The sequence below is a fragment of the Rissa tridactyla genome, chromosome 5 (genome assembly GCF_028500815.1).
Source record: "Rissa tridactyla isolate bRisTri1 chromosome 5, bRisTri1.patW.cur.20221130, whole genome shotgun sequence".
In the NCBI taxonomy this organism is placed as follows: domain Eukaryota; kingdom Metazoa; phylum Chordata; class Aves; order Charadriiformes; family Laridae; genus Rissa; species Rissa tridactyla.
Genome location: NC_071470.1, coordinates 38,534,038 through 38,555,782, shown reverse-complemented (window position 1 = coordinate 38,555,782; position 21,745 = coordinate 38,534,038). Strand labels below are relative to the sequence as shown.

At 50.1% G+C, this 21,745-nt stretch overlaps 2 protein-coding genes across 17 annotated transcripts; both read left to right on the top strand.

Moving 5' to 3' along the window:
* Positions 1 to 1,051: 1,051 nt before the first annotated feature.
* FASTKD5 (FAST kinase domains 5) lies at positions 1,052 to 12,886 on the top strand. Of its 16 annotated transcripts, none has more exons than XR_008466574.1 (4): positions 5,074 to 5,152; positions 5,643 to 8,031; positions 8,603 to 8,814; positions 8,929 to 9,006. XR_008466574.1 is itself a non-coding variant. In XM_054202692.1 (3 exons), exon 3 carries the CDS (start codon positions 5,681 to 5,683, stop codon positions 8,153 to 8,155), a length of 2,475 nt encoding a protein of 824 aa, XP_054058667.1. In that variant the 5' UTR covers positions 1,061 to 1,156; positions 5,067 to 5,152; positions 5,643 to 5,680; the 3' UTR covers positions 8,156 to 8,592. The 16 variants fall into 16 exon arrangements, 14 of the variants coding, with proteins under 14 accessions (XP_054058666.1, XP_054058667.1, XP_054058669.1 ...); XR_008466575.1 differs by having other exon boundaries at positions 8,603 to 8,797; positions 8,929 to 9,003; XM_054202692.1 differs by lacking the exons at positions 8,603 to 8,814; positions 8,929 to 9,006 and adding an exon at positions 1,061 to 1,156 and having other exon boundaries at positions 5,067 to 5,152; positions 5,643 to 8,592.
* Positions 12,790 to 20,667, top strand: UBOX5 (U-box domain containing 5). The gene is made up of 4 exons (XM_054202705.1): positions 12,790 to 12,886; positions 13,956 to 15,138; positions 18,083 to 18,244; positions 19,718 to 20,667. Exons 1-4 carry the CDS (start codon positions 12,833 to 12,835, stop codon positions 19,927 to 19,929), a joined length of 1,611 nt encoding a protein of 536 aa, XP_054058680.1. The 5' UTR covers positions 12,790 to 12,832; the 3' UTR covers positions 19,930 to 20,667.
* The last annotated feature ends 1,078 nt before the right edge of the window (positions 20,668 to 21,745 follow it).

Here is a 21,745-nt window from a genome sequence, read left to right as displayed (position 1 = left end):
TTTCCTGCCTAGCTGGCTAAACTGCTCAAAACATCCCAGTACCTAAGCAGGCTTACAGGAAGGATGGGGAGGGACTCTTTATCAGGGAGTAATGATAGGATGAGGGGTAACAGTTTCAAACTGAAAGAGGGAAGATTTAGATTGGATATTGGGAATAAATTCTTTACTGTGAGGGTGGTGAGACACTGGAACAGGTTGCCCAGGGACGCTGTGGATGCCCCATCCCTGGAGGTGTTCAAGGCCAGGCTGGATGGGGCTCTGAGCAGCCTGGTCTAGTGGCAGGTGGCAGGGGAGCTGGAACTAGATGATCTTTAAGGTCCCTTCCAACCTTATTCATTCTGTGATTCTATGATTAGTACCATCTTCAAGGTCCTTATGCTCACATGTCCCAGGATGTGCCTCCTTGAGAATGATACAATACTTGCCTCCCTTGATTAAGAGTTCTTTCATTAACGCATGCTTGACAGATTCAAGGATAGAATCCTCATTATTCATGAGAATACACATAGGGCCTTTCAACACAACTTACTAACGACACTTCAAGGATACGCTTTGGTAACATGGCCACCAGCCAGGATTCTCTCACCGTCCCCCTGCCCTCCAGGGCCGGACTTTGCCCTGCTGCCCGCGACCCGCAGCCGCTCCCTGTGAGGCAAGGCCAGCCCAGCCCCCCGCGAGCCCCGCACCGGGGATACGGGCCCCCGGCGGGGCCCAGAGATCAGCTGCTGGGGGGGCTGCTGAGGACTGGGGCCCAGCTCCCCGGGGGACCCCCTGGGCTTGCAGCCGCCGCGCCCCGGGCCGGCACCGTGGAGCCGGAGAGCGCCCTGTGGGGCCCGGACCCCCCGCACGCCACCGACATGGCGGCCGCCACCATGAGCGGCCACGTGACACACACGCCCCCGTCACATGACTTCCCCCATCACGTGGGGCCGGGCCGGGCCGCGCGCTGCCGCGTCGCCACCTGCCGGCCGCGCGCCGCTCCTGCCTCCTCGGGAGCCTGGGCTCCGCTCGGCTCCCGTACGGCCGGAAGTACGTCACCCGTCAGGTGGCCGGAAGCGGCGGGAGGCGACGGGGGCGGCCGGGCGGAGGGGCTGGCTGGCTGGCTGGCTGGCGGCCGGGCGGCAGGGCCAGAGCCGGCGGCGGGTGCTGGGCCCCGGTGAGTGCGAGCGGGCAGCGCGGGCCGGCACCCTCCCCAGTCCTCCTCCCCAGTCCTCCTCCCCTTCCCCCTCCCCTCCCCTTCCCGCACCCTCAGCCGCGGGGGGTGGGGGGGGGAGTGGCACAGGCGCATGCGCGGAGCCCCCCGCCCTGCCCGGGGGCAGCAGTGGTGGGGGCTGCGCTGACCTGTATGCCTCTGTGTATGTCTGTATTATATATGTATATATTATATATATATATATAGGTACAGCCACGCGGGTAAGTAGCGGGGCTCGGGTTTCCAGCGGTGCCTGCCGGGGCTAGGCCTGCCGCCCGCTCTGCCCCGGGTGGGGTCGAGCCCCTGGTCGTGCCTGCTGCCATCTGAGGGGAAGGGGGAAGGCACAAGCAAGCAAGTGACGGGTTTCCACTCTCACGGTGTAATGTGCTGGGGGGGAAGAAGAATTCCTTTCCTGTAATTTTCCTCTTCAGCCCAGGTGCAGGGGTTAACTGTACACGCTTGGCCAAAACGAGCGGTTTTACTCCCAGCATTTTACTGCTCTTATCTGAAGTTCCTCTCACATACTGAGTTGGTGCCGTACCCTTTTGTACCCTTTTGCTGTCAGTGGTGCTGGGTAAGGGGAAGCAGGGTCAGGGCAATGTGCTGCAGCAGTGAGTGGTCTCCTAGTGTGGGTTCCGCGAGGGTTTTCCAGCACTAGTGAAAGCCCCTTTGTGTGTTTCAGAGGGACCAAAAGGACAGACAACATTTTAGAGTGCACCTGTATCCCCTTTCACAGAGTTGATACTCTGAGGCGGGTGGCATCCCTCCAGGAATGTTGTTTTCCCTGGTGTTCAGCTAACGATCAGCTGTGCGGTTGCGCTCTTGGCCGAGAACTCAGCTGTAAGTGTGACACACAGACACACACACAGATGTTTCCATCCCAGAGGACATCCACAAAGTGCATTCACAGCCTACAAGGCCCAGCTCCAAAACTCGCTTTTGACTGGCTTTTTGGAGTCACTGGAAGTGAATTTTCTGGAGAAACTTGCCCAGAGGTGGGAAGGAGTTTGGCTGTGTTTGAACAAGAAGAGAAGTGGGAGGAGGAAGGAGGGCTGATTAATCAGGGTAAGAGGAAGAAAGGAAAACTGAAGAGAGGTGTAGGTTGAGTTGGAAGAGAAATGCTGTAGAAACTTTAAAGATCACAAAGATTTAGGCTGGGCGTGGGTGAAAGTCACAGGCAAAAGGCCATTTCCACCTAGCCTGTTTCTTTCAAAGGTACTTGAATTACCTCAAGCCAACCTGACCTCGCTCCCCTGCGTGTGGTCTCTTTTTTTTTTTTTTTTTTGCTGGATTTGGAGCAAGGGAATAGAGAAATATTCTCTTTACTGAATAGTTTCCCAAATCCATCACAGCTTAACACTAAACTATGTGGATGGTTTTCTTAGCAGGACACGACATTCACCTTTGGAGCCTTTGGTGTGCAAATGTGGTGACTTGGGTTCTGTCTTGAAGTGGGGCTGTCCTCACCGAGAGGGCTGTTTCTAGTAACAGCAGAGTGCTGAATTTCATAGGTAGCATCACCTTTCCACAGCAAATAGAACTTGTTTTAAATAAATGGTGTGTCTCTCCATAGTGCTTGCCTGTCTCTCAATAACAGAAAAATAGAGGACGTGCAAAATAGAGTCAGACATGAAAGTCTGTCAGAAAGCCTAGGTAGGGTAAACCTCCTCTTGTCCCAGATCGTTTTTGCAGCTTGAACCAGCCCCTCCAAGTGTCCTCTGGGACAAGCTCTGCAAAGTGCTAGAAGAGGAAACAATGCTAGAGGGGACAGGGTCTCCTTTCCCCAGCCACAGTGCAGATCTGAGCCTTGCCCGCTTCACAACTGCCTTGTCTGCAGCCACACAAAGATGGCATCTGTCACTTGTGGCCGGGTCAGGCTGGACATCACAGCCAGTAGAGACAGAAATTAAATTTTCATCAAACATTGCTATGTGCTGAACGGGAGAGCTTTGAAATCCAGCTCCTGCTTGCTGCTGCTGATGGCTTTGTGACACTTGAGCTGTGCCATCGTGGTTCTTGGCTTGGGTTTTGCTGTCCAGGTTCTGGGTGGGCTCTTCCTTTCCCAGACTCAGAAGATGGTCAGTGGTAGGGAAGGGGTAGAGTCTCTTCTGCCTGTCGTGATTTAATTTTTCTTGTGGGAAGGGGATGGTTACAGCCTTGTAGCTGCCTGGCTGGCAGGGAGTAGCCCAGCTGTAAGGGTCAGCAGTGCCTGGGCTCTGCCTGGGGTCTGTGGAGCAGAGCCTGATCTGGACCAGGGGGCTGCCCCATGGTGTGCCTTGAGATGCAAATAAGGTGCCCAGCAAGCTTCATGGCTAATGGGAGTCTCACAGTATTTATCAGCCTTTTACTACTCCTCTTAAAAATGCATTGGCCTCTTTCTTGTACGTTCCTCCTTGCATGGCTGTCTCCAGAAATCTTCATTTCAGCTTGCCTTCCCTCTTTTTCCCTCAGAGGCCCCTGTTCTCCACCCAGGTTGCTTTTTTTCACCTTCTTGCTGGAGTGGCTGAGAGGGTTCCTGCTTCGGCAGCTTCTCCTCACCCGCCAGGTGGCAGTTGCTGCCCCCAAGCTCTGCCCACGGAGCAGACGGTGCGAGGTCTCCTTGGCTGCCTCAGTGCGAGTCGAAGTGGTTGATCCCAGAGGGCTGAGTTGAGCCACTTGACTTTACACTGGAGCAGATCAGGAGCACTCGATGCCAACTTTGTGCTGAGATGCTGTCCTCGGACAGAAGCCGAGCCCCAACAAGGCAGAGATAAAGCTACCTGATTAGAGAATGGCCTGCAGAGAGCAGCAGGCTGCTTCTGCCTGTGCCAGATTAGAGATGTCTTTCTTGCCTGCCTGCCTGCTCCTGTTGCTGCTTTTGCTGCTGTTCAGGGCACACAAGAGGGAATCATCCCCTGGCAGACAGCACTCCGCATCTATACCAAGAGGGAGCAAAGACCATCACTTCGACTCTCCCCATCCTCCTGTCTCCCCTTACCCTCCTGTTCCATCTCACCCTTCCCTGGGAGGAGCTGACACTTTGCCGTTGTGATGCAGGAATAGATCATCTAATGGGCAATGGGAGATGTGGGGATTCTTGTACTCAATAAAAAATATCTAGCTTATGTTTAGCCAGAGCTGGTTGTGATGCCCCATCCCACTGCAGCCCTCCTCTACTCAGATAGACCAATCCCAGACCATTCTCCCCACCTCTTCTTCCCCCAAGGTATCCATTTTACTGCTGCAAAGCTGAGTTTGCCTGCTCTGATTCGACATCTTGATCTAGCCCTAATCGGGAAGCCACATGTATAAGCAGAGCTCAGAGGGATGCCAATACAGGATTTATTTCCCCCATGTGGGGAACACAGAAGCTAACGCGAATCGCTGTTGCAGTGTCTCTGCCAGACTTCAGCTTTCCTGATTGCTCAGTGCCCTGTGGTAATGAGAGCACAAGGGACTTTAAAGAAGTTGAAAATGCCCGGTCTAATGCATCTTTGGGGTTGGCCACACAGTGGTGGGATAAGGGTGTGTTACACAGAGCGCTGACCCGGTGCTTTTTTTAAATCAGCATCTGAATCATCGTAAACAGGCTCGTTTGGCAGCTTGTGCAGGCTGGCAGCACAGAGCTTAACTCCTGACAGATTTCTCATCCTCACGCTCTGTGCTGTAGCTGGTTTAGGCAGGAGTTAGGAAGGAACCTGGCATTTTTAAGCCTTCTGTACCCTAAAACTATGGGAAACGCTCCCAAGTCTGAAGCGTAAGCGTAAAGCTCTATTCCCTCTGATTCTCAACTCAGAATGTAGCATCTGATAATAATTTGTGTTACTTCTGCCATACTCTTTCCCGACTTTGTTCTGGTACCAAATTTCTCCTTTCAACTAATCTTCATCTGCAGGTTATGGGCCCGCTTTCCCTCTGCGGACTGATTTTGCAGAGACTTTGCTCACAGCCTCCACATCCTGTCTCCAGGTGCAATGAGCGGTGTGGCAGCCTGCATATTTTGACAGCTTCTCGGGTGGTGGTTGGTATTTCAGACTATGGTGACTGAAGTAGCAGAATGCTCTGTTTGAATACATAAAGTCTGTTGAAGCTGCAGCTCTACTGCAAAAATCTGTTTTCATTGTTTAGAATGAAAGAAAGCAGTTTGGGTCTCTTAAAAAAGAAAAGGAGATTACTTTCTTCTTAACTCCCCCAGTCTCTGCCAGGTTACTTGTAGCTGCTGAGTAGCAGGTAATACCTGACTGCCGCGTACCCCGACTTCGGGTATATCAGGTCACCTGGGTGCTTGTCTTGGATTGCTTTTTGCATGAAGTGATTTTCGATGGCAGCTGCCTTACAGCTTTGCAGAAAAACAGCCGCCCAGGCTAGGGGAAACACTGGCATCACCTCACTTTTGGTAGCTTAAAGGATAGATTAAAAAGTGCTTCTTGTTAGGTGGAAGCCACTCATTCTTCGTCTGCCCTTTTTTCAGTACCTGGAAGCAATTCTGACCCCAGTAAATTGTGATCCATGGCTACAGTGCTAATACGCCGAAGATTTCCAAGACTGAGCAGGGTGACTACATTTTCGACTACAGCCAAGTGCAAGGCCGAGAGCGGAAGCAACAAAAGTAAGCAAAAAAAGGAGGAGAACCCAGAAACAGCCAACACCAGAACCGAATCTGCAGCTACAATCCAGTTGCTGAATCCACTGGATTACAGAGTATCGTATAATCCATCTGCCTATGCCAAAAGCAGAGCTGCCTCCCAGCAGCACACTGCTAGGAACAGTGGCCAGGCTCTCGGTGACACTTTCACCAGCCCTGGCACCGCACAGGTTCAGCATACGTTTGGTACCGCCTCTTCTCAAGCTTTGCCACCCGTCAGAGATGCCCTGCCAAAGCCCAAGTCCAAACCAGTCCTTGAGCAGACCGTCTCAGCACTGCTCTCTGTGGCACAAACCAAGGAGGAAGCAGAAAAGGGAAAAACAGAGATGCATAACTCAAAGGAGGACCCTCGTGTGTTTCAGAAGGGGAGGCCTGAATACAGATCTCTCAGCTATGACAAGTTTGAGCCGATAGAGACCCTTCCTTTAGAAGAAAGTGAATCGATTTTACACAGTGTGGCCGTATGCAAAGGCAGCCAGAGCCCAGGAACTATCACAGATTATTTTTGCAGACTGAGTCGTTTGCCAGTGGAACAACACGCAGTGTTAGTGTCCGAACTCAGGTTTAATACACTGTGTCACTGTGCTGTGAAAAACATCAGGTTGTTCAGTACTTCAGATCTCATCGATATTTTAAAGGCTTGTGTTCGTTTGGTTGTTCCACCCACCCACCCTCTGCTGAACGCGTGCGAGAACGAATTCTGCCGGCGGGTGTGGGACATGAACCTGGACCAGCTGCTGCTGGTGGCTGATTGCTGGCGCTGTCTGGAGCGTAGTGTGCCTTCCTACCTGTGCATTTTGTTCAGCTATGCCAACATGCACTGGAAAGACCTCACTTTGCCCCAGTTTGTTCAGCTTGTTTATATCATAGGTGAAGGCCGGAGGTCACCTGTGGACTTGAAGCAGAAAATGGAGAGCATGATTTTGAAGTACTTGGACTCCTTCACCTTGGAGGAGGTGGGTGCTGTCTGCTTAGGGCTCTTCAAGTCCCTCAGTGGTATCTCTGACCACATCATGAGAAAAATTGCAGACAGAGTCTCCCTGCAGATGGAAGACATGAGCACTTATGCTTTGGTGAACGTGCTTAAAATGCTCCGCTATACTCGCATGGACCACTTACCTGTCATGAAGAAACTTGGGAAGGTTATTCCCGCTCGGATTCCAACAGTAAACATCCAAGGCATCATGCACATCACTCTTACCTGTTCATCCCTACACTACTTTGATGAAGGCATTATGGCTGCTGTAGCCATGTCTTTGCCTTCTAAGGTGACTTACTGCCGAAGCAAAGATGCTGCCAAGTTCTTGTGGTCGTTTGGATGCCTGGACTATGAACCTCCGAATGAGGAGGAGTTTTACTCCAGCCTGATAGAGCAGATGCATAGAAAACTCCATGAATTTAGGAAGTTTCCGGAGCATCTCCTTACTGGTTTGCTTGGCCTGGCATTTGTCAAACGCTTCCCAGAGGAGCTGATAGACTATGCTTTGAGGGATGAGTTTGTCCAGAAAACGAGAAGTAGTAAATACGAGCTCAAAAAGGACCTGTTCACCCTGAGTAAAAGCGTTGAAATTGAGTGCCCAAGCTACCAAGGCAACCGCCTTCCACCTCAGCTTTATGAAGAGGTTACCGAGATGGTTTTGAATTTTGCAGAGCAAGAAATCTATGTCAGGCCCGAAATTGTGGAAGCCGTGTCTCTTCTTCAGAGCATGTTAGGTGGCCCTGAGTATGTGAAGAACCACATGATCCTGCCTCACACGAGATCAAGTGATCTGGAGGTTCATTTAGCCATGGATGGGCATCCCATCCCTTTCAACTTAAAAGACCCTATTCCAGATAGGAAACTAAAAGACATCGGAGTTAGTCTAACAGATGACTTAATGACTCAGCTTATAAAAGGCAGATCTAATAACCAGTCTCCTGTGGAAGTGGAAAATGCAGACAGGACTCCCGGTCAGGAAAGAGGGGAAGAAGCACGAACACCACGCACCGGGGATCGTGCTGCATTTTCAGGTGCACCTCTTATTGCAGATGCCAGATTGCAACTTGAGCCTAAATTGGGGCGCTGTCTTGAAGCCCTCCCGTCTCTTACACTGAATCGGCAGCCTCAGGGGGTGAAACTGGCTATTCAGGTGTCCAACCGAAACCACTACTGCTACTGCTCCAAGCGGCTCTTGGGGCTGCACTGTTTGAAACGGCGGCAGCTGCGGCAGCTAGGGTATGTGGTGGTTGAGCTTCCCTTCTGGGAGTGGTTTCCTCTGCTCAAACGCACACGTTTGGAGAAACTGAGCTACCTCCATTACAAAGTATTCGACCCAGCTCTGCTTAGCAGGGCTGGCTAGTCTGGTGTGGTGCTTGCTCGGAGGCTGACACGGCCTCCCAGATGCATCTCTCTTTCTGATTACCAGTTAAAACAATGTCTAAGTGTTGGTTAAGTTTTTGGCAGGTCCTCTGTATGCTCGGTCTGCTTTGCTATGTTAGTCAATTCTGCTCTGCTGACAGTCATATATCCCGCGCTCTCCTTTTGTACGTAGATCCTCAAATGCTTCCATGACAAATAAAAACTGTCCTATTCATTTTTCTCCGTGATTACTTTCTTCTCCGCCCTAGATGAAAGTGGATGTATTTAGTGACTCTGAGAGCAGAACAGTGATATTTGGGAGAGAATTGGAATGTTTTTTAGTCATGAAACTGACCTGGGTGCCAGGAATACACATAGGTGTTTCCTTACTGTTTCCATCACCATCGAGCTGTGGCTGGTGGGCACGCAGTCTGAGTTTCTCCTTTAGGAGCTGTGCATGAGCAGGACAGGTGGTGAAAGCTGAGTGATGAGATGGAATCTGGAGCTGAGGGTCGGGGTGCTCTGACCCTGAGATGTGAATTTTGTGCTCAGCTCTCAGCAATGCCTGGCAGAGAGGATTTGCATCCTGTTGACCCTGTTGATAATGTCTGCCACTGAATGGGGATGACAAATCCGCCTCTAGGTGATTCTCCTGCCCAGGTGATGAGTCCTGTGCAAACTAGAGTGCAAATTCTAGCTGTGTGGAGCATCTGCTCTGGAGGCTGTTGCTTTCATCCTCTGTCACATGGCTTACCACATTATTTTCTTGCTCAGGATGCGGCCTGGTGTCTGATTTCTGCACGCCATTCTGAGGACAGAGTTGCTGGCTTCTTCCTGAGCTTGCAGGTGGTGATTCTCTGCCAGAGGAGGGACGTTTCCTGAGGTGCACAGGGCAGGCCCTGCATCTGACCAGAGCTGCAGGGATTATTTCACATGGAGCAGCAGGTGAAACTCCCATTCCCACTTGCAAAGGCAGACAAGCTGTTCTGGCTATTTTGCAGTGTGGCATTTCAAGGCGTATGGAGGTGAAGGATAGGGAGGAGAGGTGCCAGTAAGCAGGTTGCTGTCCCAAGACAGATACTGTATATTAGCTCATTTTGGCTGCCTGGTTTAAAATGTTTGGGCTGTTTTTTTCCTCTCCCTCAAATACTCAGCCTATGGAGCACCTTAGTTCAGTGTCCACTATGCACGTTCCTTATTGCAGCAGCTCCCTAGTCATATGTAGGACACCAGGAAGGCACTTAGTGACTACCTCCAGAAAGCCTGGTTTTAAATGACATGTCCAAGACCGCAGATGATCTTGCTGGCATAAAAAAGTACAGAATACAGTCCTTCAGGTCTGTGTTTCAGTGCCTCAGTAGAAAGATCTTTGTTCACCTTAAGGAAGGTACGCACTCCAGATAGGTGGACAGTTGTGTAACATCCTGATGGCATGAATCCTTTGTGATCTTTGAGTCATTTGTTTTGACGAGTAGTGACTTTAGTAATGCAGTTTTGTGGGTATTGTATTTTTAAAGTGTTCATAAATTCAGAACCTCCTTTGTGCCACAACCATGTGAGTTCTTGCTAGCACAGGAGACCTCCACACATTTGGTGTGTAATGGCAGCAGTAGCCTTATGAAGCCACATCTGCTGCCCCATCCCATTCATTTTCCAGAGATTTTTACAGTCTGCTTCAGCCCAGGCTCTTTGCTAGCGGGGTCTTGGTCTCACTGTCCCCATCTGATCCTGGCTCCTCCTCTGATCTGTTCCTCTCACCTGCTTTTGCCTGTCCCTTCTGATTCTTGTCCCCAGCCTGCTTCTCTGACCTCAGCCAGAGCCTTAACGTTCCTATCACAGTGTGTCCAGCCAGTTCTCGCTTTCCTTTTTTACAGAGAAGAAGCTTAGTCCCAATCTCATTCTGGTTTCTCATTTAATCTGTCCCTTTATCCCTGCTGTCTGTCTTCTGAGTTGCGTTTTCGTGGAAAGAGTAAAAAAAAAAAAAAAAAAACCACAGCCATGGGTAAAAGCAATTTAGTGACCAACTGAGTGTAGCAAGAGCATAGCAGAGCTGTTCAGAAGAAGAGGGAGCGGTGACTGGGTCATGGAGAATAATGCATTTTCTTACTGAGACGTTGAACCTTGAAAAATTAGCCTGAGCTGTTTAAGTCTGTCAGGGTCACAAACAGCTAGGAGGAAATCCAATAAAATATACCAATATATACATGCATAACTCCTTGTGCTACAGAACAAGGAGCAACTTGTTGAATTGAAAGACAGCAAGTTTAGTGAGAGAATAAATTATTTGTAATTAACCAGAGGTAATTGCCACAGATTATTAAAAGCATGGTAGAAAAGACTCAACCTCCACAACAGCCTTAGGCTTGGAAGGAGACGTGAGTCTGTCCTGAGGAATGGCTTCCTTGTATCCATGATTTGCCTAGCACAAGACAGCACTACGAAAGAGGAGGTTGCACGACCACAAGGTCCACGGGAGAATTTGGCATGCACTGTAGGCAGGATCTCAGTAGGCAGCGGCTCATGAGAAGTGAGTTAAAGGGATGAGTTTGCAGGGATGCTGAGGTGAAGGAGCCTCTCCTTCCTCACTGTCGTTCGGAGAAGGTCTCACCGAGACTTGCTGAATGCGAATGCACCAGTCTGGTCAGATGGGAACGGAGAAGTCTTCAGACCAGGAAAGAGACGTGAGGAGAAATAGATCAGAGGGCAAATATTGAGTCATTCCAAGAAAAGGAGCAGAAAGAGTCGATTTGCCATTTTTCATAATACCAGCGCTGAGGGCCAAGCTAATTTACCAGGCAACACGTTCAAAATGAACCAAAAAGAGTAGTTTTTGTCACACAGCCTGTAGTTAAACTGACAAGCTTACTCCCACAAGATGTGGGTGCCAAAAGTCAGACCGGTTCAAAAGCCTGTTTGAAGAGTTCCTCACTGGCAGCCCTGTACTCGAAGCCTCTCAGGCTCAGAAAGCCAAGAAAGTAGCGCTGAGGGAGCGTTGGTTTGTGCTTGTCCTGTTCCCGTGTTCCCTGCTGAGGAGCAGGAATTGCTCCTGATGGCTGTCTGACCAAATACCGGGCTAGAAGGGGTGCTCGTCTGGCCTGCTACAGCTTTCCTTAGGTTCACGCCTGCTTCGGTCAAGCATTGGCGTTGTAACCTTCAAGCTCTACTCTGCTCTCAGCAGGCTTGGCTTCCGTTGTGTTGATTTTTGTATGTGGGATTTGTACCGCGGATACGGCATTTCTGGTTTCAGGCTGTTGCACTCGATCCCACGCAGACCAGGCTGCACCCACACGCTTAGCAGGCAGGCAAAACAAGCTTGTTAACACTCTGCATTTCAGCAGCCGGACTGACGTGCCCCCAGAAGGCCAATTTCATTTTGGCTGAACTAACAACTTCAGCTGAAAAATCATTAAAGGGCTGCTTGTTCTTGAAGACAGCAGTGGGTTCCTGATTTGCAAGGTTGCCCAAGGCAATGACACGTTAAAACTAAGGTTAATGTGAGGTTAAAACTCTTACCTCGCAGATAATTTCATTCTTAAAAGGGAACTGATATAACCAATTCAAGTCACATTTTTTTCAATGGAAAAGAAGGTGCGTTCACTTGAGTTTCTTTAATGAACGTTGTTGGAAGAATCAGCTGGGTCGGTGTTCAGAACACAGATAATTTCCTTAGAGCTACTAAATGCCCTCTGCTCCCTCGGAGCTATAAAATACCGATTATTAATATTTGTGTTTAATCTTAGCTTACATCTGAAGCTCTCAAGAAACATTTCTCTTTGCAGCAGCGATGTGCTAGTGCTGACTGGTGTTAGCCCTGTCTTGAGACGCCCCATCCGAGCTTGGCGTGTTGGATGTTGTCCAAGAGCACAGGCAGGTCCTGCCTCAGACTGCTGAAGGCAGCAGATAGACCTGGCGTGCGGGGGCAACCAGGCACAGAGACTAAACAGGCAGCTCAAGGACACACGGTGGGAATGGACCTAAACATGAGGAGGAACTTCTTTACCCTGAGTGTGGCAGAGCACTGGCACAGGCTGCCCAGAGAGGTGGTGGAGTCTCCATCTCTGGAGACATTCAAAACCCACCTGGATGCATTCCTGTGCAACCTGCTCTAGGTGACCCTGCTCTGGCAGGGGGCTTGTGCTAGATGATCTCCAGAGGTCCCCTCCAAGCCTATGATTCTATGACACTGCCTCTTTCCGCCTCGCAGCAGTGAGGGTCTGCGATGCTGAATGTCCTGGTTGGATCACAGACCATCCCCTGTCCTCCAGGTCCAATGGAAGCTGCTGAGAGCTTTGACATCCTCATGTGATACTCTACAAAACCTCCTACATCTTTGATAAGCTTTCAGGTCTAATTGCTAGTCTACCCATAGGTAAGACTTTTTAGTTAAAATAGCCATTTTCTCTTTGATGTTTGTCCAGGGATTCACTAATTAATATAATACTTTTTTTTCTCTCAGTCCCATCTCTCCATGACAGTCATTTTGGTTTATATTGGCTTCACCTCCTAGACTCTGATCTGAGTTACATTTTAGGAACTACTGAGCTTGTAATTCATGCAGGCTCCAAAACATGAGATCCTTTCACTGTTTGTGGGTGTTCACTGTCTTTATTTTGCCTCTTTTTTTTTTTTTACAAGCTGAATCTGATGCTCAGAAAGTGAGCTGTCTCCAACTGCCAAGATGGTAATAAACGTCTGTCTCCCACAGTTCAAGCCCAGAATTCACTGCAACAAGGTAAAATAATGATGGGGTGGGGGGTGGGGGGTGGGGGTTAGGGAGCTGGAGAGGTTAGCTGGAAGTGGCACGCTGGACTGGTTGGGGCTGGGGAGGGCTTGTTTGCTGCTCATCTGTGGTAATTATCAGTGTTCCTGGAAGACTGATTTTTGGCTGGCTATGCCAGACTTCCCTGAGAAAACAAAGCAGGGGCAACTCACAGCAAACTCCCGTCATTTTGTGTGGTCTGGCTGGTTCAGGGTGGGATTTTAACATGGGACACTGTGTATGTCCACCGGCAGCAGAAGCACCGAGGACAGATGCAGGTAAAGTGTAGGCTTGTTAGTCTGCAAAGCCAAGAGCATTTTTGTCAATTAAAATCGTGTTCCAGAGATGTGGGAGGGTTGTGATTTGGGTGGGTTTGCTCACAGCTTTCCCTTCCAAGCTCACCAGTCTCCTGTCATTTCCACCAAGGAGGTTTTGTGAACTGCTCTTGAGAATCTGGGCTCCCGGATCCCCTTCCCCTTTTGTGCTTTGGTCTTGAGAGAGTCGGTGATGTGCAAACACTGAGAGAACCCATGTCTGGGTGTTTGTGATCTGCAGCTCACATAAAGATAAAGCGGAGCTGAAGGCTTAGTACTTTGAAAAATCAGTATTAAGAGATTTCGCAGAAGTTACTGTTCAAAATTTCGTTTGTCCTGTCTGTGCTTATTTCAATCTCTGCTAGGTAGCGTTAGAACACTGTATAACCTCATGTCACGGCTCTGATGTGGCACACACTAAGTGTTGGAGGGAAAAAGCCCTAATTTTGTAGGATCTCAAAACAAGACAATGTTACATGCTTACAGGTTTGCATGCTTTGACTTGAGATACCTTTGACTTGAGATACCTTTTCCCCTTCAATATTACAGCTTTCCCTTTGTCCAGTAGAATACGCAGCTCTTGACAACGTTTGCTGAAGTTACTCTACTCTACAAGTAGTTACATTTTCACTTAGCATCATCAGAATCTCCTAGAAACTAACTCCGTATTAATTCAAAGCAATTCTTTAACTGCTTCAATTTAAATCCATTTTTCTCTTGAAACACAGATTTCTGCTGATGGTTACGAAGTGGAGAATCTGATCTCTGAAGACCTTGCCAGGAGAAATCGTGGTTTCCGCAGTGAATACTTTATCAAACCTCCAGTCCATGTCACGATCTCTTTTCCTTTCAACATTGAGATCTGCAGGATTAATATCGACATCTCATCTGGGGGATACCAAACCTTCTCCGGGCTTGAAGTTTACACCTCTACCTCATGCAATAAAACCTCTTGGCAGAGCCCTGAGGGTCAATTCTCAGGTCTGGCCGGTCAGCCTGTGTCAGACAAAGACACTTTCACACTGGTGGGCAAAGCTGTCTTGAAAAATCAAAGCAAAGTGACATTTGGCCACAGAGGCTTCAAGCCAAGGCCTCCCTTCCATCAGATGGAAAATGTCTTCTCCTACCCTGGCTCTGCATCTCAAGACCTCTGGAACAAAGGGCCTGCCTCACTGAGCAACGTGTCGCACTTAAAAATCTGCATCACCCACGTGGCCGGAGGTGGCCTGCCTTGCATTAAGAGGCTGGAGGTGTGGGGACAGCCTGCCAAATCGTGCCCCCAGGAGGTGATCGAGGGTGTCTTTCAGGTGGCCTCCCAGTTCTTCTCCCAGGACGTCGGCAGCCTCAAGCCAGAGCTCTGGACACCGATGGAGAGCGACTGCGTGCCCTTCAGCGCCAATGACAGCGAGCAGCAGACCCTCCACAAGCTGGTGGACATCGTCCAAGACATCCCTGAAGAATTTCTGGACCCCATCACTCTGGAGATCATGACCTTCCCCATGCTCCTGCCCTCCGGGAAGGTGATCGACCAGACTACCCTGGAAAAATGCAACCGGAGTGAGGCGTCTTGGGGCAGGGTACCCAGCGATCCTTTCACTGGGGTGGCCTTCAGCCAGCACTCGCAGCCCCTACCTCACCCTACCCTCAAGGCCAGGATAGACCACTTCCTCTTACAGCACAGCATCCCTGGCACCAACCTGCTCGGGAGGGCTCATGCCTCGGAAGTGCTTGTACCTTCTTCCATAACAATGTCTTCTCTGAAAAGGAAGATGGACTGTATGGATCAGAGCTCTGTGCAGCCACCCTATTTTTCTTCTACAAACTTACTTGTCACGTCTACCTCAGAGAACAGTGCTAAAAAAATGAAAACTGACAATGACTCGCATTTGATCCAAATGGACTGTTCAACAGGTATCGTGGCGCCCTAAGTCACTTGTGTTTCTTGAGCATCTGGGGCCAGGTTTTCAAGCCAGGAGGCTCCAGTAGAGATTCCCATCCCACCTCTAGAAAGCTTTAAGGGCATTGTATTTTGCTGTAGATAGATGTCGTGGAAGTCAGGTCATCATCTCATTCATATCCCTTCTCCTCAGCACAGCCTGCCATCCTGGGTGGTGTTTGCTCCCATTCTCTTTCAGTTTTTCTCATCTCTAGGCTCGTTGTTCCCATTGTGTTACCCATGCAGTCTGTTTCACAGCCCTCGTGTTTGCTCAGGTCGCTGTGTTTCCCTTTTAGTTTGTATTTCTTTTCTCCACTTTGTTTTTAAGCCACTGTCCATGTGGAGACAATATTTTTCTCACTGTGTGCTGGTTTGAAGTTTCTTTATCATGGGTGATTTATTATCCCGGCCATCCAATATGTTCTTGCATCAGCAAGAAAATAAGCAACAGCAGGAAAAAGAAATGTCTGGTGGTGCGGTGGTGATGGCATGGGGAGTCCTGGCTGGTATGGATCTTATCACAAGGAGTGAGGTGGGGAGGAAAGTGGGAATGGGACACTAATCCTGCTCCTGGATTTCCCTACCCAGGCACTGCCAGCCTGGGCTCTTGGGGCAGCTAGTTCCCTGCACGCTCAGTGTCATTGCACAGATTGTGTCTCTGGGACACGCTGGCTGCTTGTCTTCTCACAGGGTTTCTCTTGCAGTGGCAGAGGCTGAGCTTGGGCAGCGTGTTGCTGCACAGCCTCCCGTCTACACGAATCTTGGTGCAGCAGCGCAAGGGAGTGGAACAAACGGCAGGAAGGGAATTGCAGCCAGCGCTGCCTTCAGAGCAGGAAGGAGAAGACAGCACAGGCTGTGAGAGACTTGCCACAGGGTTTGCAGTTAGTTAAAGCAGAAAACCAGGTAGAGACATCAGACAAGGGATGTGACTTGTGTCTACAGAGGAAGGAAATGGCCACTGTTTTCCTTTTGTCCTTGCTTTTCTCAGCGATCTGGTCACAGCGTCACTGGGCATAAGCTCCAGGAGGCAGAAAAACAGTCCAGACCTGCAGCCCTGAGATAAATTCCCTGAAAAGCTGAGTCCTGCCACCCATCTTGGTCCCCAGCCATGCCACAGCTTCTCACCAAGCAGCCAAGGCAGCGTTGCAGCAGCGCTGACAGACCTTTGGATCCTTTGAGCACCTGGAGCAGGAGTGTAGGATACTCCTTGTAGGTCTGGCAGCTCCCACCCAGCAGCATTCAAGTGCTGGGGTGGGCTGGACCAGTGAGGAGGCGACAGTCCTTAGAAAGCAAAGGTGATCTGTGGCTTAAATACCAAGGAGATTCACACCTCTCTCCCCAAAATCTGTTCCCTCTTGTGGTTTATTCTCTAATGACTAGTACCTTCAGCTTCCAGTCCGTGGCGAAGAGCTTGGCTCACGGGCAATTGCTCCTCTTGACTCCATGTTAGATCTTTTGCCCAAATCCACAACTATTTTGCCATGTTTGCATTCTCCCTTGTTGGCACAGGAATTCCTGAAACATACTGGAGTTGCTGCCAGGGCAACTGTTACGTGAATGTAACTGTACTTCATACAGCAACATTTATATTTCCTACTATTAAACTGCGCTACTGCTTTAGGTAATAATGCTGCTGGAAGAGGAAGGTAAACGTAAGCTGGGAGGGGGGAGAGAGACATCTCCAGCAGTCTCATCTTTAGATGAGCTTGACAAGAACAGCAGTGTCTGAGGCCGTCTGTTGCAAGCAGTCTGGTCTGAGTAGGACGGTATAAATACCCGGTGCACGCGTGTCTTCTGGTCACGTAAGGGCTGTCTCTAGGCAGGTAAGTCGAGTTTTCTTGTGTTCGCTAAACTAGTGGTCTGTAACAAGTCAAAATGTGGCCCACAGCTTCTGAGTGCTATTCGCGCCTGCTGGTACCTGTCTCTCCCATCAGCTTTCTCCCAAAATTGCCCAAAATTGTTTCGAGGAAAAAACTTAGGTGGTCATTTGATTTTAAACAAATTCTTTAAAGATTTGCTTGAAAATAATCGGTATTTGGTGATACTGGAAAGAGTAGGAAGAAGTCAGACGACACATTTCTTCTCTGAGATCTCAGCCTAGCGATCATTCCATGTTTTAGAAGGAATCACTTATTTTTACTGCAGAGACGTGTAGCGGCTCCGGCTGGGGGTGTGCCCCAGCCCCACGTGAGCAGGGACTGTCCTGTGGGGTCCTGGAGCTCCCAAGGGAGCTCATCCCAGTGCTCATCCCAGGAAGCTCATGCTTCAGTATTTCATCAGCCTTGATTGCTGTAGCAAATGTGCGGCACTAATTCAAAGATCTTCCTTTGGGAGATGGATTTAACAGAATTAGTGATGCAGACATCATTCTCTTAATGCATAGTCTTAATTAACACCTTTGGTATTGCACAGGACAAATCCATCCCTGTGCCTTTGGCTTTATCCCTTGACTTAGAGCTGGGACGGAGAGAAAAAAGAGAGTGCCCAGATTTTGTTAGTGGCTTAAGTGTTCCCAGTTAGCTGCACAAAGCGAGCCTGGGAGCACTGGGCTGGGACCCTCGGTGGAGCAGGCTGAGGGAGCTGCCTGAGGTTTCTGAGAGAGATGGGTTTCTGGATCCTTTGGCGTTTTGTGGACCTGTGGGTATCAGCCAGTACCTGAATGTTCATTGGCACCGGGGCATGACATGAATGTCTGATCCGTAGGGCTTTTCATCTTTAGGACTCAAAGGAGATGAGGCACTTCGTCCCCATCCTGGCACCTCGGTGGGGGAAAGAAACCTCTCGACAAAACAAGTGGCAGAGGTCCTAAAATCCTAAGTGTTGTCCCAAAGTTTCAGAGGCAAAGCAGCATTTCTGTTGTGCGTTGACAGCTTGCTTTTTCCCAGCATCCGCTTCTCAAACTTGTGCTTTTCTTTGCAGATCTGGTCTCTCACGAACAAAAACTGTCGGAGAGTTTGGACACTGCCTTGAACTCGGCGCTCAGCTCCATGCCCTCGTTTACGGCCAAGCTGATGAAGAGCCAGCAGCAGGCACAGAGCGAGGGAGGCTGCAGCAGTTCGTGGAGCCTGGGCACCGTCCTCGGTAAGCAGCAGGCGCCTCTGGTTCCCCTTTGGGAGCGAGAGAGGAGAGGAGAACTGGGAGGGTTATGCTGCTGCCCAGTATCTTTCTATGCCTCTTCGAACCCCAAAATATTGTATATTCAATATAAAAATATTATATTGTCTCCTAGCAAGCTTCACTTAACAATCCCTGACTTCTGCTTTTGCACCTCAGCAGTTTTAGTGGTTTATTCTCCCAGTGAGGCAGATTAGACCTTGTTGGCCTCCAGAAAGTGAGGTATGTATGTGGTCCGTGTCCACAGTCAGAGCAGACTTCAGCATGAGTCCTATGATTTCCCTGTGCTGTTGGCTGTGTCTTGTCTGCGTTGCCCGAGGACGGTCCTGGATACGTTTTGTGCAGAGACACGTTGCTCAGCCCAGCCTGCACCAGGTTAGCTCGGACTGAGAGCTCGCCCCACATCGAAGCTTGGGCTGCCCCCAGAGCTCTGCAGTTTGGGCTGAGGGGCTTCAACATTGCCCGTTCGCTGCACAGAGCAAGCTGGGCAGTTGCCATGTGGGTGGGGAATGAGTCTGGTGCGGAGATGCGGCTGGAGAGGTGTAAATCTAGCAAATGCCATGTAGCGTGCTGAGCCTTAACAGGAACAGGTGACGGTAGCAACATTGCAGCCAAGTGTGTGCCCAGAATCCCATCAGGTTTGAATATATATAGGCCAGGATGTTGAGTCCTTGCAGTTTTCATCCCATCTACTAGCTAGACATGCTAATCCATCTGTGTATGCACTCCCAAATTTATTTCTTCGGGATGCGGGGAAGCATTGAAGCTTCCTGTGTCCCTCCACAGGCCGATGCCCTAACTCCTGGCTCACTCCTTTTCTTCCCCTGAATGAGGATCTGCCTGCTCGTGGCAGAGGAGGGGGCTCAGGGGGGCCAAGTGACTCTGAGAACAGGCCGGGGCTGTGCAGCTCGCAGTGGCTGTCTCTCTCTCTCTGAATAGCTTTTGGTGTTTCGCAGTGACATTAAGCTATTAAGCTTTTTCCAGTCCCCTTCAAAATTGCTGCTGTTTAAGAGTTGACTGAGTAGCCCTTGATAGGTGGTGTGTGACAGGAATGCAAAGTGATACCTAAAGCGTTCCACTTGGGAATCGGTGATTTAATTCATTGGAAAAGCAGAAGGGAGGCTGATTTAGTCTCAGTAAAAGTGAAAAGCCCTTTGTAGTCATCTGTCCTCAATTAAACGCCTGATGGTGCAAATGCTGACGTGATCCAACCCCTTCTGAGCACAACCTGCCCCAGAAGCCAGAGCATTCCCGTTCCTTGTGGTAGTGATAGAGAAAAAGGGCCACAGTCCTGAGCCGTGAGTGCCTACAGCTGTGCCGTACACCCGCAGAAAGTGGGACTCTTGGCTCGTAGGCAGGATTGGGCACATAAAGGGCAGCACAGTGTGGACTTGTCACCCGCCCCCCCTGACCAAGCCACTTCTCCTCTCACCTTTGCAGAGCAGGGCAGGAGCAGCCAGACGCAAGGATGCGCTTCCTGCGGCAAAACCTTCTCCGCTTATTTCAAAACGGAGCCTGTTTACCAGCTTTCCTGCGGCCACCTCATGTGTCGCCCGTGCTTGGCCGAGAAGCAGAAGTCTCTATCATCGATACTGTGCGGGAGCTGCAAAAGGTCGGCTGCCACGCACGACGTCAGGAGGGTTCACTTCTGAGCCCTCGGCTGCCGGAGCCTGCCGGGAGGATGAGAACAAGGAGCCGCTGCTGTTCCCTGTGTCCGTATCGATCCGTAGGAGGACAAAGGCCTTTGGAGAGCTTGCCAGATGAGCACCCGTCATGGCGGAGAGGACTTGGTCTTCTTGTGCTTACAGAGTAGTGGGGGGTGGGGGGTTAGAGCATCGCGCCAGAGCAAAGCGATCTGAGGATAATAAAAGCCATAGCTTCTTTAACGAGGAATATGTATTTATACAGAACTGATTTCCACCTGTCGCACCCGCCCTCTTACCACCATCCCCGTGGCTCAGTGGTTTAGCATAGGTGCCTTTTGGACTGTGAGTTTAGCTTCCCTGTGAGTTAAAACCATTTACATATTTGACGAGCAGCCATTCGGTCGTGGACCAGGCGAAGTCCTTGTGATTGACAACATGCAAGCTACCTGACTTCTCCCCTTCCCCGCCTCACCCCCCACCTCCCTGCGGTGCCCCCCCTGCGCTGCAGGAGCACCTCGTTCATCCTGGAGTCCAGCCAGTCACGAAGAGAGGTCGTGGTTGATGCGTGAGTAACCAGCAGCGATCTCATCCTGCTCGTACGAACCCTTGTAGAAAAGCCATCGCGTTACACCAAACGTCACTCTCGGTTTATGTCGTGTGACTGGACCAGCTCCCGTCTGGCTGATAGACATTTAAGCCTTAATAAAATTATGTTTAAAGTCAGGTTCTCTTTCTGACTCGTAATTGGTCTCATTGTGTGTCTTAATGATTTCGTGGAGTGAATCTCTTTGCAGAGTGCTGAATAAATGGGCTGGAAAAAGCTAAGTCAGTCGACACAAAGGACCTGCAGACCCGTGGGTTTTAGGGGAGTTGTCACAGCGGCTGCCTGGACCGTCACAGGGTTGAGACTCAGATACCTAAACCCGAGGAGGTCTGGTCTTCAAAGAGCTGTTCAGAAAAAAGCCAGAAGGAAAATGATTCAGATAAGTTCTGTCTCCAGCGTATCCTGGATGTGTTGAGGGTAAGGTGACAGCAGAGGGTTTTGTCACCTGTGTAACCCCCTGCTGTTGTCACTTAATTGGTAATTTCTCTCCTCAGAGCAGACGTTCCTCACTGATGTTCTGTGCCAGTTTTCTGGGATAATGAGCCTCCAGCTGACTCAACTCACCTTTGCATGTAATACCTTTATTCTCTCTTAAAAGGCACCTGCTTGCTGAGCAACCCGTAATGTTTGTGGTCTCGGGAAATAGCCCGCTCATCAAGCAGCTGAAACCCAGCTTTGTATCAGCACTGAACTGATCCTGCTCTTTGTCTGCATCAGTGGGAGCTTATAATCCATCTCCATTTGTAGCAAAAATAGGAAGTCCCCCATCCTTAAATAATAAACTGTTAGAAAACAGGCAAAAACATTCCTAAAAGTCCCACAACGCAGAGGCAGCAAAAAAAATCCTCTTAATTCTGTGACAAATTCACGTTTGCGGTGAACCATCCTGGCGTGATTCAGCTCTCGCACCTCCTCCGCCCCACATCTCTGGGGAGCCATCGCTGCCACAGGAGCTCCCCATCCCCACAGCCATCTCCTTCTTCTCCGGCACTAACCAAGCCTGGCTGCCTCCAGCAAAACCCAAAGCCACCGGCGCAGCCAAGCATCTCTCCTGCCCAAAAGCTTCTAGTGATATCCTGCGCGTGGGCAGCAACTGGGGCTGGGAGCCGTCTCGCTGGGGTTGAAGGCAAGTTCTCTCTCGAGGTTCCTTTTGTTCTCCGGGGAGGGACAGGGAGCGAGCACTGAGCCTGTCGGAGCAGAGGTTGGAAGGGATGGCAG